The sequence below is a fragment of the Taudactylus pleione genome, unplaced genomic scaffold (assembly GCF_031769625.1).
Source record: "Taudactylus pleione unplaced genomic scaffold, aTauple2 ptg000306l, whole genome shotgun sequence".
NCBI classification, from domain to species: Eukaryota; Metazoa; Chordata; class Amphibia; order Anura; family Myobatrachidae; genus Taudactylus; species Taudactylus pleione.
In genome coordinates this window covers 2,804,127-2,817,750 of record NW_028284707.1, presented here as the reverse complement: position 1 = coordinate 2,817,750, position 13,624 = coordinate 2,804,127, and the positions used below count along the sequence as shown (strand labels likewise).

Genomic DNA, 13,624 nt, shown 5'->3' with positions numbered 1-13,624 from the left:
TGGGGGCACCATTACAGGGGGAGACCACTACTGGGGGCACCATTACAGGGGGGGAGCACTACTGGGGCACCATTACTGGGGGGGACCACTACTGGGGGTAGGGCACTACTGGGGACTACAACTGGGGGGCACTACTATTGGGGGCACTGCATCGGGAGGGGGAACCTCTACTGGGGACTACTACTGGGGGGGGAAACTACTACTGGGGGCACTATATAAGGGGCATACTACTAGGGGACCACTACTGGGGGCACTAAATAGGGAGGAAAACTACAGGTGGCACTGTATAAGGGCACTAGATAGGGGGGATCACTACTGAGGGCCTGCATAAAGGAGATCACTACTGGGGGAACTGCATGGGGGGGGACTACTGCTGGGGGCACTATATAAGGGGCTTACTAATGTCGCACCCGGCAGGTAAACACTAAACAGTTCACCTTGTGGCCTGTGTGCTCGTAGCAGGTTCTTCGGATGAATTCGGAGAGGCAAGGAGGATGGGGATCACACAAAGGTACGGATAAACAGTTTATTTCCGTAGAGCACGGTTTTATTAGTAAACAGACTGTAACTCTCAAAGATTACGGAAATAATCATGTAACATAAAATTCTTCACAATACGTTCACTTGGCAAATCTTACTTTTCACAAACAGCTGGTCATAAAATGACATCACATTGATGGAAAATATGGTGTGCAAAATACAATTCAAGTGATCTCACAGTGACCGGTAATACTGCATAGTTACCATTATCATTGTTACTTCACATACCCAATAACTTACATTGCAAAACTCTGATAAACAATCCCACAACCCTTGACTAGTGTGCATGAGAATAATGTCAATACTCTAGGCTGATCAGCACGTTGGGGCCCAAGGGTAAGTATGGGAAGTACTTTATTCTCCGTATATGACATATATATCCTTGATGATTCCGGTTATAACTACCAGGTGACAATATCATAGTGGGATAGTGTATAATAGCTATTATACCAGGAAAGTTACTGTAGCTTTGCTCGAAAACAGGCTGTCCCAATGTACTATGCCAATAATAGTGTCCGAGGCGTATGTGAGTGTGCTTAATGTCACAAACTTCAGAACTCACCACAGTACTGCCTGTATCTCTTTGTAGTCTGTCTCTGGTGGAGCTGGCTGACTCACCACAGTGCTGCCTGTATCACTTTGTAGTCTGTCTCTGGTGGAGCTGGCTGACTCACCACAGTGCTGCCTGTATCTCTTTGTAGTCTGTCTCTGGTGGAGCTGGCTGACTCACCACAGTGCTGCCTGTATCTCTTTGTAGTCTGTCTCTGGTGGAGCTGGCTGACTCACCACAGTGCTGCCTGTATCTCTTTGTAGTCTGTCTCTGGTGGAGCTGGCTGACTCACCACAGTGCTGCCTGTATCTCTTTGTAGTCTGTCTCTGGTGGAGCTGGCTGACTCACCACAGTGCTGCCTGTATCTCTTTGTAGTCTGTCTCTGGTGGAGCTGGCTGACTCACCACAGTGCTGCCTGTATCTCTTTGTAGTCTGTCTCTGGTGGAGCTGGCTGACTCATCACAGTGCTGCCTGTATCGCTTTGTAGTCTGTCTCTGGTGGAGCTGGCTGACTCACCACAGTGCTGCCTGTATCGCTTTGTAGTCTGTCTCTGGTGGAGCTGGCTGACTCACCACAGTGCTGCCTGTATCTCTTTGTAGTCTGTCTCTGGTGGAGCTGGCTGACTCACCACAGTGCTGCCTGTATCTCTTTGTAGTTTGTCTCTGGTGGAGCTGGCTGACTCACCACAGTGCTGCCTGTATCTATTCTCTTTGTAGTCTGTGTCTGGTGGAGCTGGCTGACTCTTTTAATCAGGAGCTGCAGCCTCCATTCACTGCTGTGGTGCAATAGTTGCAAAGATAGGGGGAAAGGCTCCCAGCTATGACTGCTGTACCCTGGTGTGATTGCTGTTAGGATAATGCAGCTCTCCTAGCACTCTGCCTCAGCCATCCACTGCCTGTCTCCAGGGGTCTTGCTCTTCTCACACTGCTGCCCCACTTACTGTAACCAGGGGCGCCGAGAGGGGGGGGGGGGCGGGTACAGATTACCAGGGCCCGGGCTTCCTGAGGGGCTCAGCGGGGGCCCGGGTCCGGCGCTGCTCCCCCTCCCTCACAGCAGCCCAGCACACAGCGTGTGCTGAGCTGCAGTGGAGACTGCTCGTGGCTGCTGCTGCCACAGCAGTCTCCTATGCCTGTGGGGGGGAGTGACCACACAGATCGCGCCCCCCCTGGCTTTGAGCAGGGCTGAGGGGGCCCAGAGCGCCCCTTCCCCAGCGCACCGCCACCTTGCGGCACTGCAAAAAAAAAATTCCCGGGAAGGGGGCGTGGCCACGTCTCCCGCAATTAGGCCACGCCCCCTATTACCCGGGCCCGCCGCGGCTCTCAGCGGGCCTGACTGTAACTACAGGGGCTCCAAACACACAGCACTCCTGCTCTCCACTTGGCCTCTGGTCACCACATGCTTTCCCCCCTCCTCACACTTCCTAGGATCTCTCTCTCTCTCAAGGCCCCCATACATCAGCAATCTGAAAACCATAATTGAACAATTTGAAGATTTATTGCCCGATCTTAGGATTTCCCAATTGAGCAATCTGCGCCCATATACTACAGATCTTTTTCAGTGATTTGCAGATCGATTGCAGCAAACACAGATCTGGCAATCTTGAAAGGCCCATCATTTTGCTAGAAATGGTCTGCAAATCTGCTGATCGTGTCCATATACTAGCAATCTACAGCCCCAATTGATCTGTGAAATCCAACATGTTGGACAATTACTTTTTGGTTGCAATCTGTGATCTGTGAAGCCCATACATTGCAGATTTTTATACACAATCGATTGCAAATTTCACGATTGCTGCAATCCATCCCTGATGTATGGGGGCCTTCAGTCAGGGCACAATCTGCTTACAAGTGCTCCCTACAGCCAGCTCTTGGTCCTAAAGTCCTACCCTTCCTCCAAGCACACTGCAGTCCTGTGCTATTCACGTGAAAGGCTGTCAGGGAGTTAACCCCTGCTTTCCCTGGGGGAATCTTTCAGGGGTGTCACACTACTAGGGGCACTGCATTGGGGGGACCACTAGCTGCACTAAAATGGGAGTAAAACTACAGGGTGCACTGTATAAGGGGCACTGGATAGGGGGGATCACTGCTGGGGGCACTATATAAAGGAGCACTGCATAAGGGGGACTACTACTGGGGGCACTTCATAGGGGGGGCACTGCATAAGGGAGACCACTACCGGGGGCATTGCATACTGGGGGTACTGTATAAGGGGAACTAATTGGGGGCTGCATAAGGGGGACCACTACTGGGGGTACTGTATAAGGGGCACTACTATGGGCCTGCATAAGAGGTACCACAACTGGGGACATTGCATACTGGGGGTACTGTATAAGGGACACTACTGGGGTTAAGGTGCATATGGAAAGGAATGTTCCCAGAGTGACGATAAAGGAGTGTGTCATGTTGACACGCCCCATTTTTAAGTGACCACGCCCATTTTTTGCCGCTCGCGCCTTCGGTGTGCGCACATGAGGGGGGGCTCCATTTTTACATTTGCCCTGGGCTCCAAATACCCTAGTTACGCCACTGAGTACTAATGTGCGGCATACGTGTATAAGGAGTACTAATGTGTGGAGTAACGTGTATAAGGGGTTTGGGGTACTGCTTTGTGATGTAATGTGAATAACAGACACTACTGTGCGGCGTAATGTGAATTGTATATAAAGTATAGGAGGAGGGGCACCAATACTCTTTCTGGCACAGGGCACTAAAATGCCTAGTTACGGCTCTGTCTGACAGTGTGCACATGCGCAGTGTCAGATTCTTTGCAGGAGTCTTTTGACAATGTAAAAGATGCATGAGGCATTTCAAGAGAGGAGGGGGCCGTGTGCAGCCTCCCCTCCCTTCTCTCCAGTGGCCAACTGAGCACAGTGCCGCACTGCATCGGTAGAGTTTGGGCACTAGAGTGTGCCCAGAGTCTACAGCGCATGCGCTGGTCACCGGGAAAATGGCGCCGTGGCCATTTTCCCAGTGTTTTCCCTACTGCGCATGCGCAAAACACAGGGAAAATGGCCACGGCGGCCATTTTTCAGGTGATTTTGACAGCGCTGATACCGGTGCCGACGTGGGACTCCGGCGGTGGAGTGGGAAGTATTAATAATATGGGGCCCCGATGCCCCGCACCTTTTATAGAAACGCCCCTGGAAAGATGTCTCCGACATGCCAGGGATGTGTTGAACTAGTTAATAGATGAGACAGGTGTTTCACCACAGGTGGCTGCAATCATCTTTTAGGAGGGAAGTCCAGGAGCAGAGCATTGTGTACTTAGAAGGGGAAAATTTGCTAAAACTGAAAAAGTCTGTTACAACTGTTAATACGTAATTGCAGTAGTGCTGCAATTATTAACACAAAAGCCCCTATGTCTATAATAACAACTGTAAATACCTGTAGTAACAGTGAACATTAGTTATGGTAAAAGACTATTGGCATGATGAACAATGTGCTGTGTAGATAAGGCAGGGTCAGTAGTACCAGGGAGTGTATACAAAGGTCAGACCAGTCAGTAACTCAGGGATCCGCCTCCCTCCAGTCCCAGCTCTCACTGCACAGGAATCCTATTCAGCTCTGCAGACATGGGGACACTGCTCAAAGTATCGCTCCTCGGGCTCGTCCTGGCTTTTCTAGGGGAAAGGATCATACAGTTTATGTAAGTTTTTTTTTTTTTTTTTCTACAGTTGATGAAGTTACTTTTATAGTTAAGATCAGATAAGTTTGTGCATTGTAACAACATGTTCCCTGCAAAGATTAAAATGTAGGTGTTTGCACTTAGTAGGATCCTGCTCAATACTTCTAACTCCCAGACCATAACTACGTATAATAGAGCGAATTGCATTTGATATTCCAATTGTGAAGTTGGTCCTTACAGAAAAGAATAGGTTGATTTCCAGTATGAAGTGTTTATCACTGAGAACTGTCCCTGGAAACTAGAGACATTAACTATCTTGCTCCTTTGTGAATAGTTATGGTCATGCAGCAAGTGCACAGTAATTGCAGAAAAGGCAATCTGGGTCTCAGCCTACCATGCCATTCTGTGGCTTAAGGCCCCCATACATCAGCAATCTGAAAACCACAATTAAACAATTTGAAGATTTATTGCCCGATCTTAGGATTTCCCAATCGAGCAATCTGCGCCCATACACTACAGATCTTTTTCAGTGATTTGCAGATCGATTGCAGCAAACACAGATCTGGCAATCTTGAAAGGCCCATCATTTTGCTAGAAACGGTCTGCAAATCTGCTGATCATGTCCATACACTAGCAATCTGCAACCCCAATCGATCTGTGAAATCCAACATGTTGGACAATCTGATTAAACAATTCCAATCACTTTTTGGTTGCAATCTGCGATCTGTGAAGCCCATACATTGCAGATTTTTATACACAATCGATTGCAAATTGCACGATTGCTGCAATCCATCTCTAATGTATGGGGGCCTTTAGATCAGTGGTTCTCAAACTTGGTCCTCAGAACCCCACACAGGTCACCCAGCAGGTGCACAGGTGCATTCATTACTCACTGACACATTTAAAAAAAAAAATCACAGGTGGAGCTAATTATTTCACTTGTGATCATGTGAGGACACCTAGAAAACATGCACTGTTTGGGGTCTTGAGGACCGAGTTTGAGAACCTCTGGCTTAGATGAATACAGTAGGTTAAATTCAACATTGTGAGACAGAGAATAGACTCATTAGAAGGCTCTCAGATATTTGGAAGGTATCTGCAGTGTAATGGTGCATACACACGGTACGATTAAAATGAACAATATCGATCATATCGTGCATTTTTTGGTGCCCAACAACCTGCGATGCGCGGGCACGTATGTACGATAACAATATCGTCCATCGCCCGTGCATGCAGGCCAACCTGGTCGATATCGACCAGGTTACTGTAGGAACCCGCGATCAACGATTGACCATCGTTGGTGGGTTCGTGGTGTGCTGGATGCACCATAAGGCTCTCAGATTTGGTGCGGGGGCTATATGCAGTGTTAAACTCAGATTTGGGGGTGTCTGCAGTGTTAAGCTCAGATTTGGGGGGTGTCTGCAGTGTAAGGCTCTCAGAGATTTGGGAGGTGTCTGCAGTGTAATGGGGCGCATCCACTAGACGATCTACTCCCTGTCCAACCTCTTAACGATTTTCCCTTGAAATTTTATCTTCCACTCTGAACAATTTGCAAACGATTTGGAAACTATTTGCAAACGATCTAACGATAAACTGTGATTGACAGCTTTCAGCTATAGTGGGCAGATAGTGGTTCATCGTTTGATCGTTCAGTGTAAACGATTTGTAAGCAATCAAGTGAAATTGACCTGCATGTTCAGTTGATGGAGGAGACGATCAAACGACCAGCGGGAGCGCGCATCGTACATCGTTAGAAACAATTACTGCATGATTTGCAAATGAATTTTAAACGATTGAACGATAACGATATCATTATCATTCAATCGCCTGCTAAAATCGTCTAGTGGATGGCCCCCATTAGGCTCTCAGAAATTTGGGAGGTGTCTGCAGTGTAAGGCTCTCAGAGATTTGGGAGGTGTCTGCAGTGTAAGGCTCTCAGACCTTTGTGCTCTTCTGAATAGCCCTGCAGATTTGCAAAGATGGGAATCATCACAGATGCGGCCTCCTTGTGTGTCTGCGTTATATTTGTAGTCTTCAGTTTCACACAATTTATAGTCTATATCTAGAAATAGAGAGCCAATAGTGACATTGGCTGTGTTTGGGGTATGATTGGCGCTATCATCCCCTCTAGTGGCTCCCATATGTTTTGTAATTGAACCTACAGTAGAAGGCAGCCAAGACTAATGCCACATTCTTAGACTGTTGGCACAATGTTACCGCTCGGTGCTGCAACACTGATAAAATGTTGTTTTCAAACACAAGGAAGCAGGAAAATAAATACTAATATAACGCAATCAGTTACTGGGATTCCAATAATATTAGCACAGTATTGCGTCGCATAAGTAGGATGCTAAAGTCTGCAGCCTATTAACTTGTGGCTGCTGCACTGCGTCTGCACTCAGTTAGCATTATGTCCCAGCGAAAGGCATGCCCGGGTTCAGCACACTGGGTGTTATTACATTTGTTCAGCCAGAAAACAATGCACTAGGTGTATTTAATCAGCTAGAAACAAGATCTAGCATAGAGACACAGGGATATACAGGTATAGAAACTGTACAGAGCAGCCTGAGCGTTAGGGCATAGCTGGGCATTGTAGTGCACTGGTCGGTGTGATGACAAACACCCTTGTGATTAGTAGCGCTATGACCCTCTATGACAGAGGTGGTGATATAGTGTACTATGCAGGCTCTGTAGTAACGAGAGTCTCGGAAGCCACATCCATTAACAGGGAACTCCGGGGAGGAGAGACGCTCCAACAGGGCAGTAGCATGTCCAGCTATAGTCCCGGGATGCAATTTGGAAACCGACTGTCTTAATCTCGACAGCCGGCTTCCCGATTGCTTTATCCTGGCGTGGGATAAATGACCGGCGTCTATATCTAGACACCTGTCATTTACCCAACGCCGGGAGACCGGCGCCCGGCATCCCGATCGAAGGGACAGCCGCGGGGGGGGGAGGGTTAAGTTTAGGGCACCCGGGGGGGACTTAGGGTTAGGCTTCCCCCCGGGAGGGTTAGGGCAAGGCTAGGGGGAGGGAGAGTTAGGGTTAGGCACCCCAGGGGGTGACTTAGGGTTAGGCACCCCCCCGAGGGACTTAGGTTTAGGCTGCGGGGAAGGGGGGGATTAGGGTTAGGCACTTGGGGGGGAGGTTAGGGTTAGGCACCCCTAAGGAGGGTTAGGGAGTTAGGTTAGTAGATGCTTACCTTAGGGGCGATCGGGATTTCCAGCGCTGGCGGGCTTCCACTGCCGGGAACTCTGCTTCTGTTGGCCTGCCGGGATTCCAACTGTCGGGCACAGGGCCGGCGGTATTTCATACTGATTCCATAGGCCCAATAGTAGTTGCATGGCCGGCCAAAGGCTCCGTCGCGCTTTCGTCCTCCCTACAGTGTGCGGCAGGGAGAGAGTAGAGACTGCTGCTGCTCAGCAACTGTAGCCTCCCCTCCCCAGCCCAGGCTTTAGCAGTAATGTGTATCACTATGGCCAGCAGCAGTAGAATGAGCAGTAATGATTACGATTATTGCCAGCAGCAGTAGTAGAATGGTCAGTGACATGCTGGGAAACTCCTTACACAGATTAGTATGATCTGCCTGCTTGCTAGGCTGCTTTAGTGGGGCACTGCGCCCTGCCCGACTTCTAAAGGGCAGACTGCGCCCTTGCCCCTCTTAGCTAAAACAGCCCGCGGGTGTCCCCACCCGGGGCTGCAGTGTCCCACAGGTGGGGAAAATGGCAATGCAGCAATCACCGCCGGTCAGTGGATGCTGGGCGCATGTGCCCGGCATCTATTCACTGAGATAGGAGCGCCTGGGGACAGCCCAGCATGTCTGTAAGTGCCAGACACACCCCCAAGAGTGATGAAAAGGGAGCGTATCTTAAAGAACACCGGGCAAGACGTGGATTGGAGTGTGACACGTGGACACAACCCCAAGATGTCATATGACAGGGAGCGTGGCCTCATGGGCGTGGCCATGCCACAAAGTCCACAGTCTCGCTCAGGGCCCTTCACTGTAGAAAGGACACTCTGGTGCGCGCCGAAGATGTCTGTAAAGGGGGGCGTGACCATGAGAAGAGGGGGCATCTCTTTAAGACACGCCCCTTTTAATCTTTCTTGGGAGAGTGGCCAGCACTTACAGACATGCTGGGTTACCCCCAAGCTCTATCCTCTGTGAATAGATGGCGTGCGCTGTACCGCAATTTTTCCTACTCGAAGGACACTGAGGCCCACAGGTGGAGACGGCACCCGGCATGTTGTTTTAGCAGGGCGCTGACAGGGCACCGCTAAAAGGGCATGGCACATTCTGCCCCTTTGAAATCGGGCAGGGCGTGACGCTCTGCTGAAACAGCCTAGAGGCAATGCTAAGTAACATCTGCTGTAATATTGCCAAGCACAACAGTCCCTCACCATTGGGACGCTGAAATGAGAAGGCGCGCGGAGAACCACGCATGCACAGTAGCGCACTTGTCAGGACAGAGGTCGCGCCTCCGCCAGCTCTAGGTTTTAGTGCCCATACTAAATAGAGGGACAGCTCTCTGTCTCTCCAACACCCCCTTCCTCCACTTGCTCAAGGCAGTCTCCAGTTACTGTACATAACAATATGAATGTTCCACATTTTGTACGTCTCATCTGTAAATGGAACACAGGATGATATGTAAAACAAAACCTAACACATCAAAATTTCAAATGCATTCCAGCCCACATTTTTGTAGGATGGCATTTAGTACATCTGATGTCAGATCTATGGTTAACAGGTCTACAATATTTACCTCACTGTTCACATGAAAAAGTGACTAATGTACTATGTATCGCATCTTATGGCAAAATGCTTAAAGCTACCATAAGACAAGTCTATTGCACCTCTATTGTTACATGCAGTGTTGACTTAGGTCTTCTTAGTTAGATACAAACTCGCACAAAGGGGTATATTTACTAAAGTGAGAGTTTTTAGAAATGGAGATGTTACCGATAGCCACCAATCAGGTTCTACTTAACATTTTAACTAGCACCTTCTAGAAGATAATAGCTAGAATCTGATCGGTTGCTATCGGCAACACCTCCACTTCTAAAAACTCTCACTTTAGTAAATACCTGTATACCCCAAAATCTCATTCAGCCGTAATGATTCCTTGGCTGTTTCTGTAAGAGACACATATTCTGCCTTGGTAGAGTATAAGGTAATGGTTGGCTGCTTTCAACTTGTGTCCGCACCTATAAATGGGGGCATGTCCACCCCGGGAGTGGCAGGCTGGCTAGCCTGAGTAAACTGGAGGCTTACTCAGCTGGCCGGTGGCTCGGTGCTGTCCACCGTCCTGCGTGCAGATTTGCAATTCCGTCCTAAGATGGATTAGCCCCAATGTTCGCAAATTCCTTGCTGTACCTTTTTAGAAGGTTTTCTTTTGTTGCTCCTTATAGAAAACCTGCTCTGTGGCTGATCACTTGTATCCACAGTCTCTGACATGCTTTCAGCAGCAAAGAAAAATGGGTATACTCAGCATTAGTTGAAACCAATTACACAGGTCTGCGAAATTTAAGGTATTGAAAGTTGTTTTTTTTTTTTTTTTTTAATAATACTTTTATAGTCTTAATCATACTCCTGTGTACATCAAGAAATAGTATATTAAAAAAAATTACCACATCACATTTACCTATACATTATTAAGAAAAAACAAGAAGTTTAAATTTTTTGACATTTTTATTGTGAAATACGAAGTGTAGATGATATCTCTATTTTTGTCTTAATTACATAATAAAATAACAATAAAATCAAACAATAATAGAAACAAAACCCATAATTATTGAAAAAATTGTTAATATCTTTTTTTTTGTCTTCAAACTTCGTTTTGTGGCTTTTCGCTTATAAGCTTTTTCTGTGTCGTCTCTGTGTATCATCCAGCAGTAGTCAGCCATCATGCTGATGTCCCAACGACCCTGGTATCTTCTTTCTACATCTTTAACATCTTGGTGGAACTGTTCACCCTGTTCTTCACTGTAGTCTCCAAGATTATTCGGGAAATGCTCAAAATGGGAATTAAAAAAAATTACCTTTTTAAACTCATATTGCAGCCAGGTTTCGGTAACTATTAAGCATTTCCATGACAATTTCTTTGTAGTTTGGTTCCTTGACATTACCTAAAATTTTTTAAATCACTTGTTTGAAGTCCACGCTGAAAGTTCCACAATATTCATCACACGCCCGAAATATTAATCTGTTATTAACTTTCTAATGTCACGGCCTGTAAAAATGCCTTCCTTCAGTTTAGCATCGGATAGGTTAGGGAATTTGGTGCAAAGATATTTGAAAGTTTCTCCATCTTTAGGCAGTGCTTTTACAAATTGTTTCATCAGACCTAATTTTATATGTACCTCTAGACAGTATGGGGTATAAGCCCTTTTGTAAATTTCAGCTCCAGGCCCATGTGGACCTTAATCTGCTACTGGGCGGGGGTAGTTTTATGACGAGAACTGAACGTTCTATTCAACCGACTGAAATCATTTAAGACAATGTTTTATAATAAATGTAGGCAGAGGGGGGCGTGGCCTGACCGTTAATGGAGGAAGCCGCATCTTGTTAGAGCTCCGGGCCAGTGCAGAGGAAATCTAGCCTCTATAGCCCCATCCCGGTCAGCGGACACCTCCAGACCCTTGCTTACCTTCCCCTGGTTTGTCACTGGCCCAGCGGGTTGCAGCTGCGGAATCGGGAGGCGCAATAGGCGCTTCCGCGGGTTGCAGCTGGCCTGCTGCCCTTTGAGCCGGGGACTGGAGCGCGCGGACTGGCGGCTGTGGACTTCCGGCGGCGGCGTCATCTCTGTGGTGTGCGCCCGACGGAGTCCTCTCTGCCGCACATCGCATGACCCCTCTCCGGCCCTCTAGCCTCGGCTGCCCTGCTGCTGTGTCAGGGCTGGTGTCCCTGCTTCTGGGGACTCCCGGGAGACATCTTTGGGAGGAAGCCCCAGCGTTCTGAAGCCTCCGGCGGCAATCTTTGATTCTCTCCCACGCTGATGCTGCTGCTGGTTATTGCTGCCGGGATACTGGCAGTGCAACCCCGCTTGCTGACAGGATTATCTGCTGCCTGTGACTCCCTGGAGTAAGGGGAGGGTGGTGAGTCCCTGAGGGGAGATTATATTATATTGTATTTCTATATCCCACTGCTCCACCTGCTCCATTGTCACGTGACCTGTTGGCCCTTCTCTCTATGTCTGGAGCTCCTATATGACCACCTATACATATCCAGTTTATTTTTCACTAGCCTAACAGGTTCAAACCATATCAGCTACTTAGCTTGCTCTTTCCCTGACATTTTTTATTTTTGTGCTGGTGGATATTTGCCATTTACTCTACGCTGGCTCCCTCTTGTGGTCTTCTGTGATAATTACCTCAAGTACTATTTGCAGCCACAATTAGCGAACCTCCATGTGCTATTATATTTTCTGCCAGCCTTTCACACACTTTTTTTTCTGAGGCTGAAGTTCTCCTGGATGGTGCCTCTCTGGAGTTAAAGATGTTCGCTTAATATTATCACCAAACTTGCCTGGACTATTATTGTAGAGCCCTGTGTCTCACCTTTTTATACTGTAGTTTTTGTTTTTTTTTGTATTATTTCACTATGTCGCAGAGAGGTAAGAAACCTCCACCATCCTCTGCAAATTTCTTCGGATCTAAATCCAAGGGTTCACAGAGTTCGTCATTACCCCCAGAATCCCCCTCCTCCCCTTGCTCATCCGAAGCTGGTATTGATCCCCAAATTCAAGCGGTTATGACTGGTTTGTTGGAGGGAGTTCAATCCGCATTCAAGCAAGAACTGTCAAAGGCTATAACAGAATTTAAATCAGAATTGAAATCTCTTGGCAACAGAACGGACGCGCTGGAATCTAAATCGGACGACTTATGCCGCTCCCAAAATCGTCTTGATAAAGAACTCTCTAGACTTCATGATGAGGTGGAGACACTCAAAGAAAGACAAGAGGACCAAGAGAATCGTTCCCGTCGCAACAACTTACGTATCCGTAATATAGCAGAATCAATCCTTGGTCCCTCCTTACCGTCATTTCTAAAAGACTTTTTTCAACACTTAGTTCCAGCCCTTACAAATGAAGATTGTTTATGTGATAGAGCCCATAGAGCACTCCGATCGAAGCCCTCTCCTACTCAACCTCCTAGAGACGTCATAGTTCGCCTGCACTATTTTCGTACAAAGGAACGGATCTTGTTAGCTACTCGAGACTCTCCAGTGATTCCTTTCCAAGATATGCAGTTACAAATCTTCCAGGACCTGGCTCCCTCTACTATTCAGAAACGGCGGGATCTTCAGCCAGTCACTAAGATTCTACGGCAGCATCAAATCCGATATCGCTGGGGATTCCCCTTTATGCTTCAGGTTTCAGCAAACAACACTGTACATAGTGTCAAGACTCTCACTCAAGGTCAAGATTTATTAGCCAAGCTTAATCTTCTTCCGACACCGACTTCTGATCCGGTGACTGATGCAGCCTCTCCCAAACCTCAACGCTCCCATCCTCCTTCACCGGACTGGACCAGGGTTTCCCGTCACCATGCTAAGGACTGTGACCCCACTTGAACTGTTCGGTCACTCCCTGGTGTATACTCTCTTTATAATAGGGTTTAAGCTCCCTACAATGTTCTTTTTGAATTTTGCTAGGAGGAACAGTCCTCCCCTCGTGGTTCTCTGCGACATAAGTAGTTATTATTTGTGTGAATATCCCGATGTTTAGATAATTTTTCTCTTTTCCCCTTGTCTTTCCCATTTTCCGTCTCCCTCTCTCTTCTTTTTTTTTTTTTTTTTTGTTTTGTTTCTATATACTGACACAGGTTTATGATCCCTGTTTTACAGGGATTTTTGTTTGATTTGGTTTTAGCCGATCTTATATTTAAGGGTCCAGGCAGTCCTGATTCTATTGG

At 47.5% G+C, this 13,624-nt stretch overlaps 1 protein-coding gene across 1 annotated transcript in view; it reads left to right on the top strand.

The window, feature by feature from the left end:
- The first annotated feature begins 4,387 nt into the window (after positions 1–4,387).
- LOC148511449 (serum paraoxonase/arylesterase 2-like) overlaps positions 4,388–13,624 on the top strand; it is a 60,394-nt gene continuing 51,157 nt past the window's right edge. Inside the window, exon 1 of the mRNA XM_088442195.1 lies at positions 4,388–4,735. Coding sequence (XP_088298321.1) covers positions 4,662–4,735 — 74 coding nt within the window. The 5' untranslated portion in view covers positions 4,388–4,661. The remainder of the gene's footprint in view (positions 4,736–13,624) is intronic.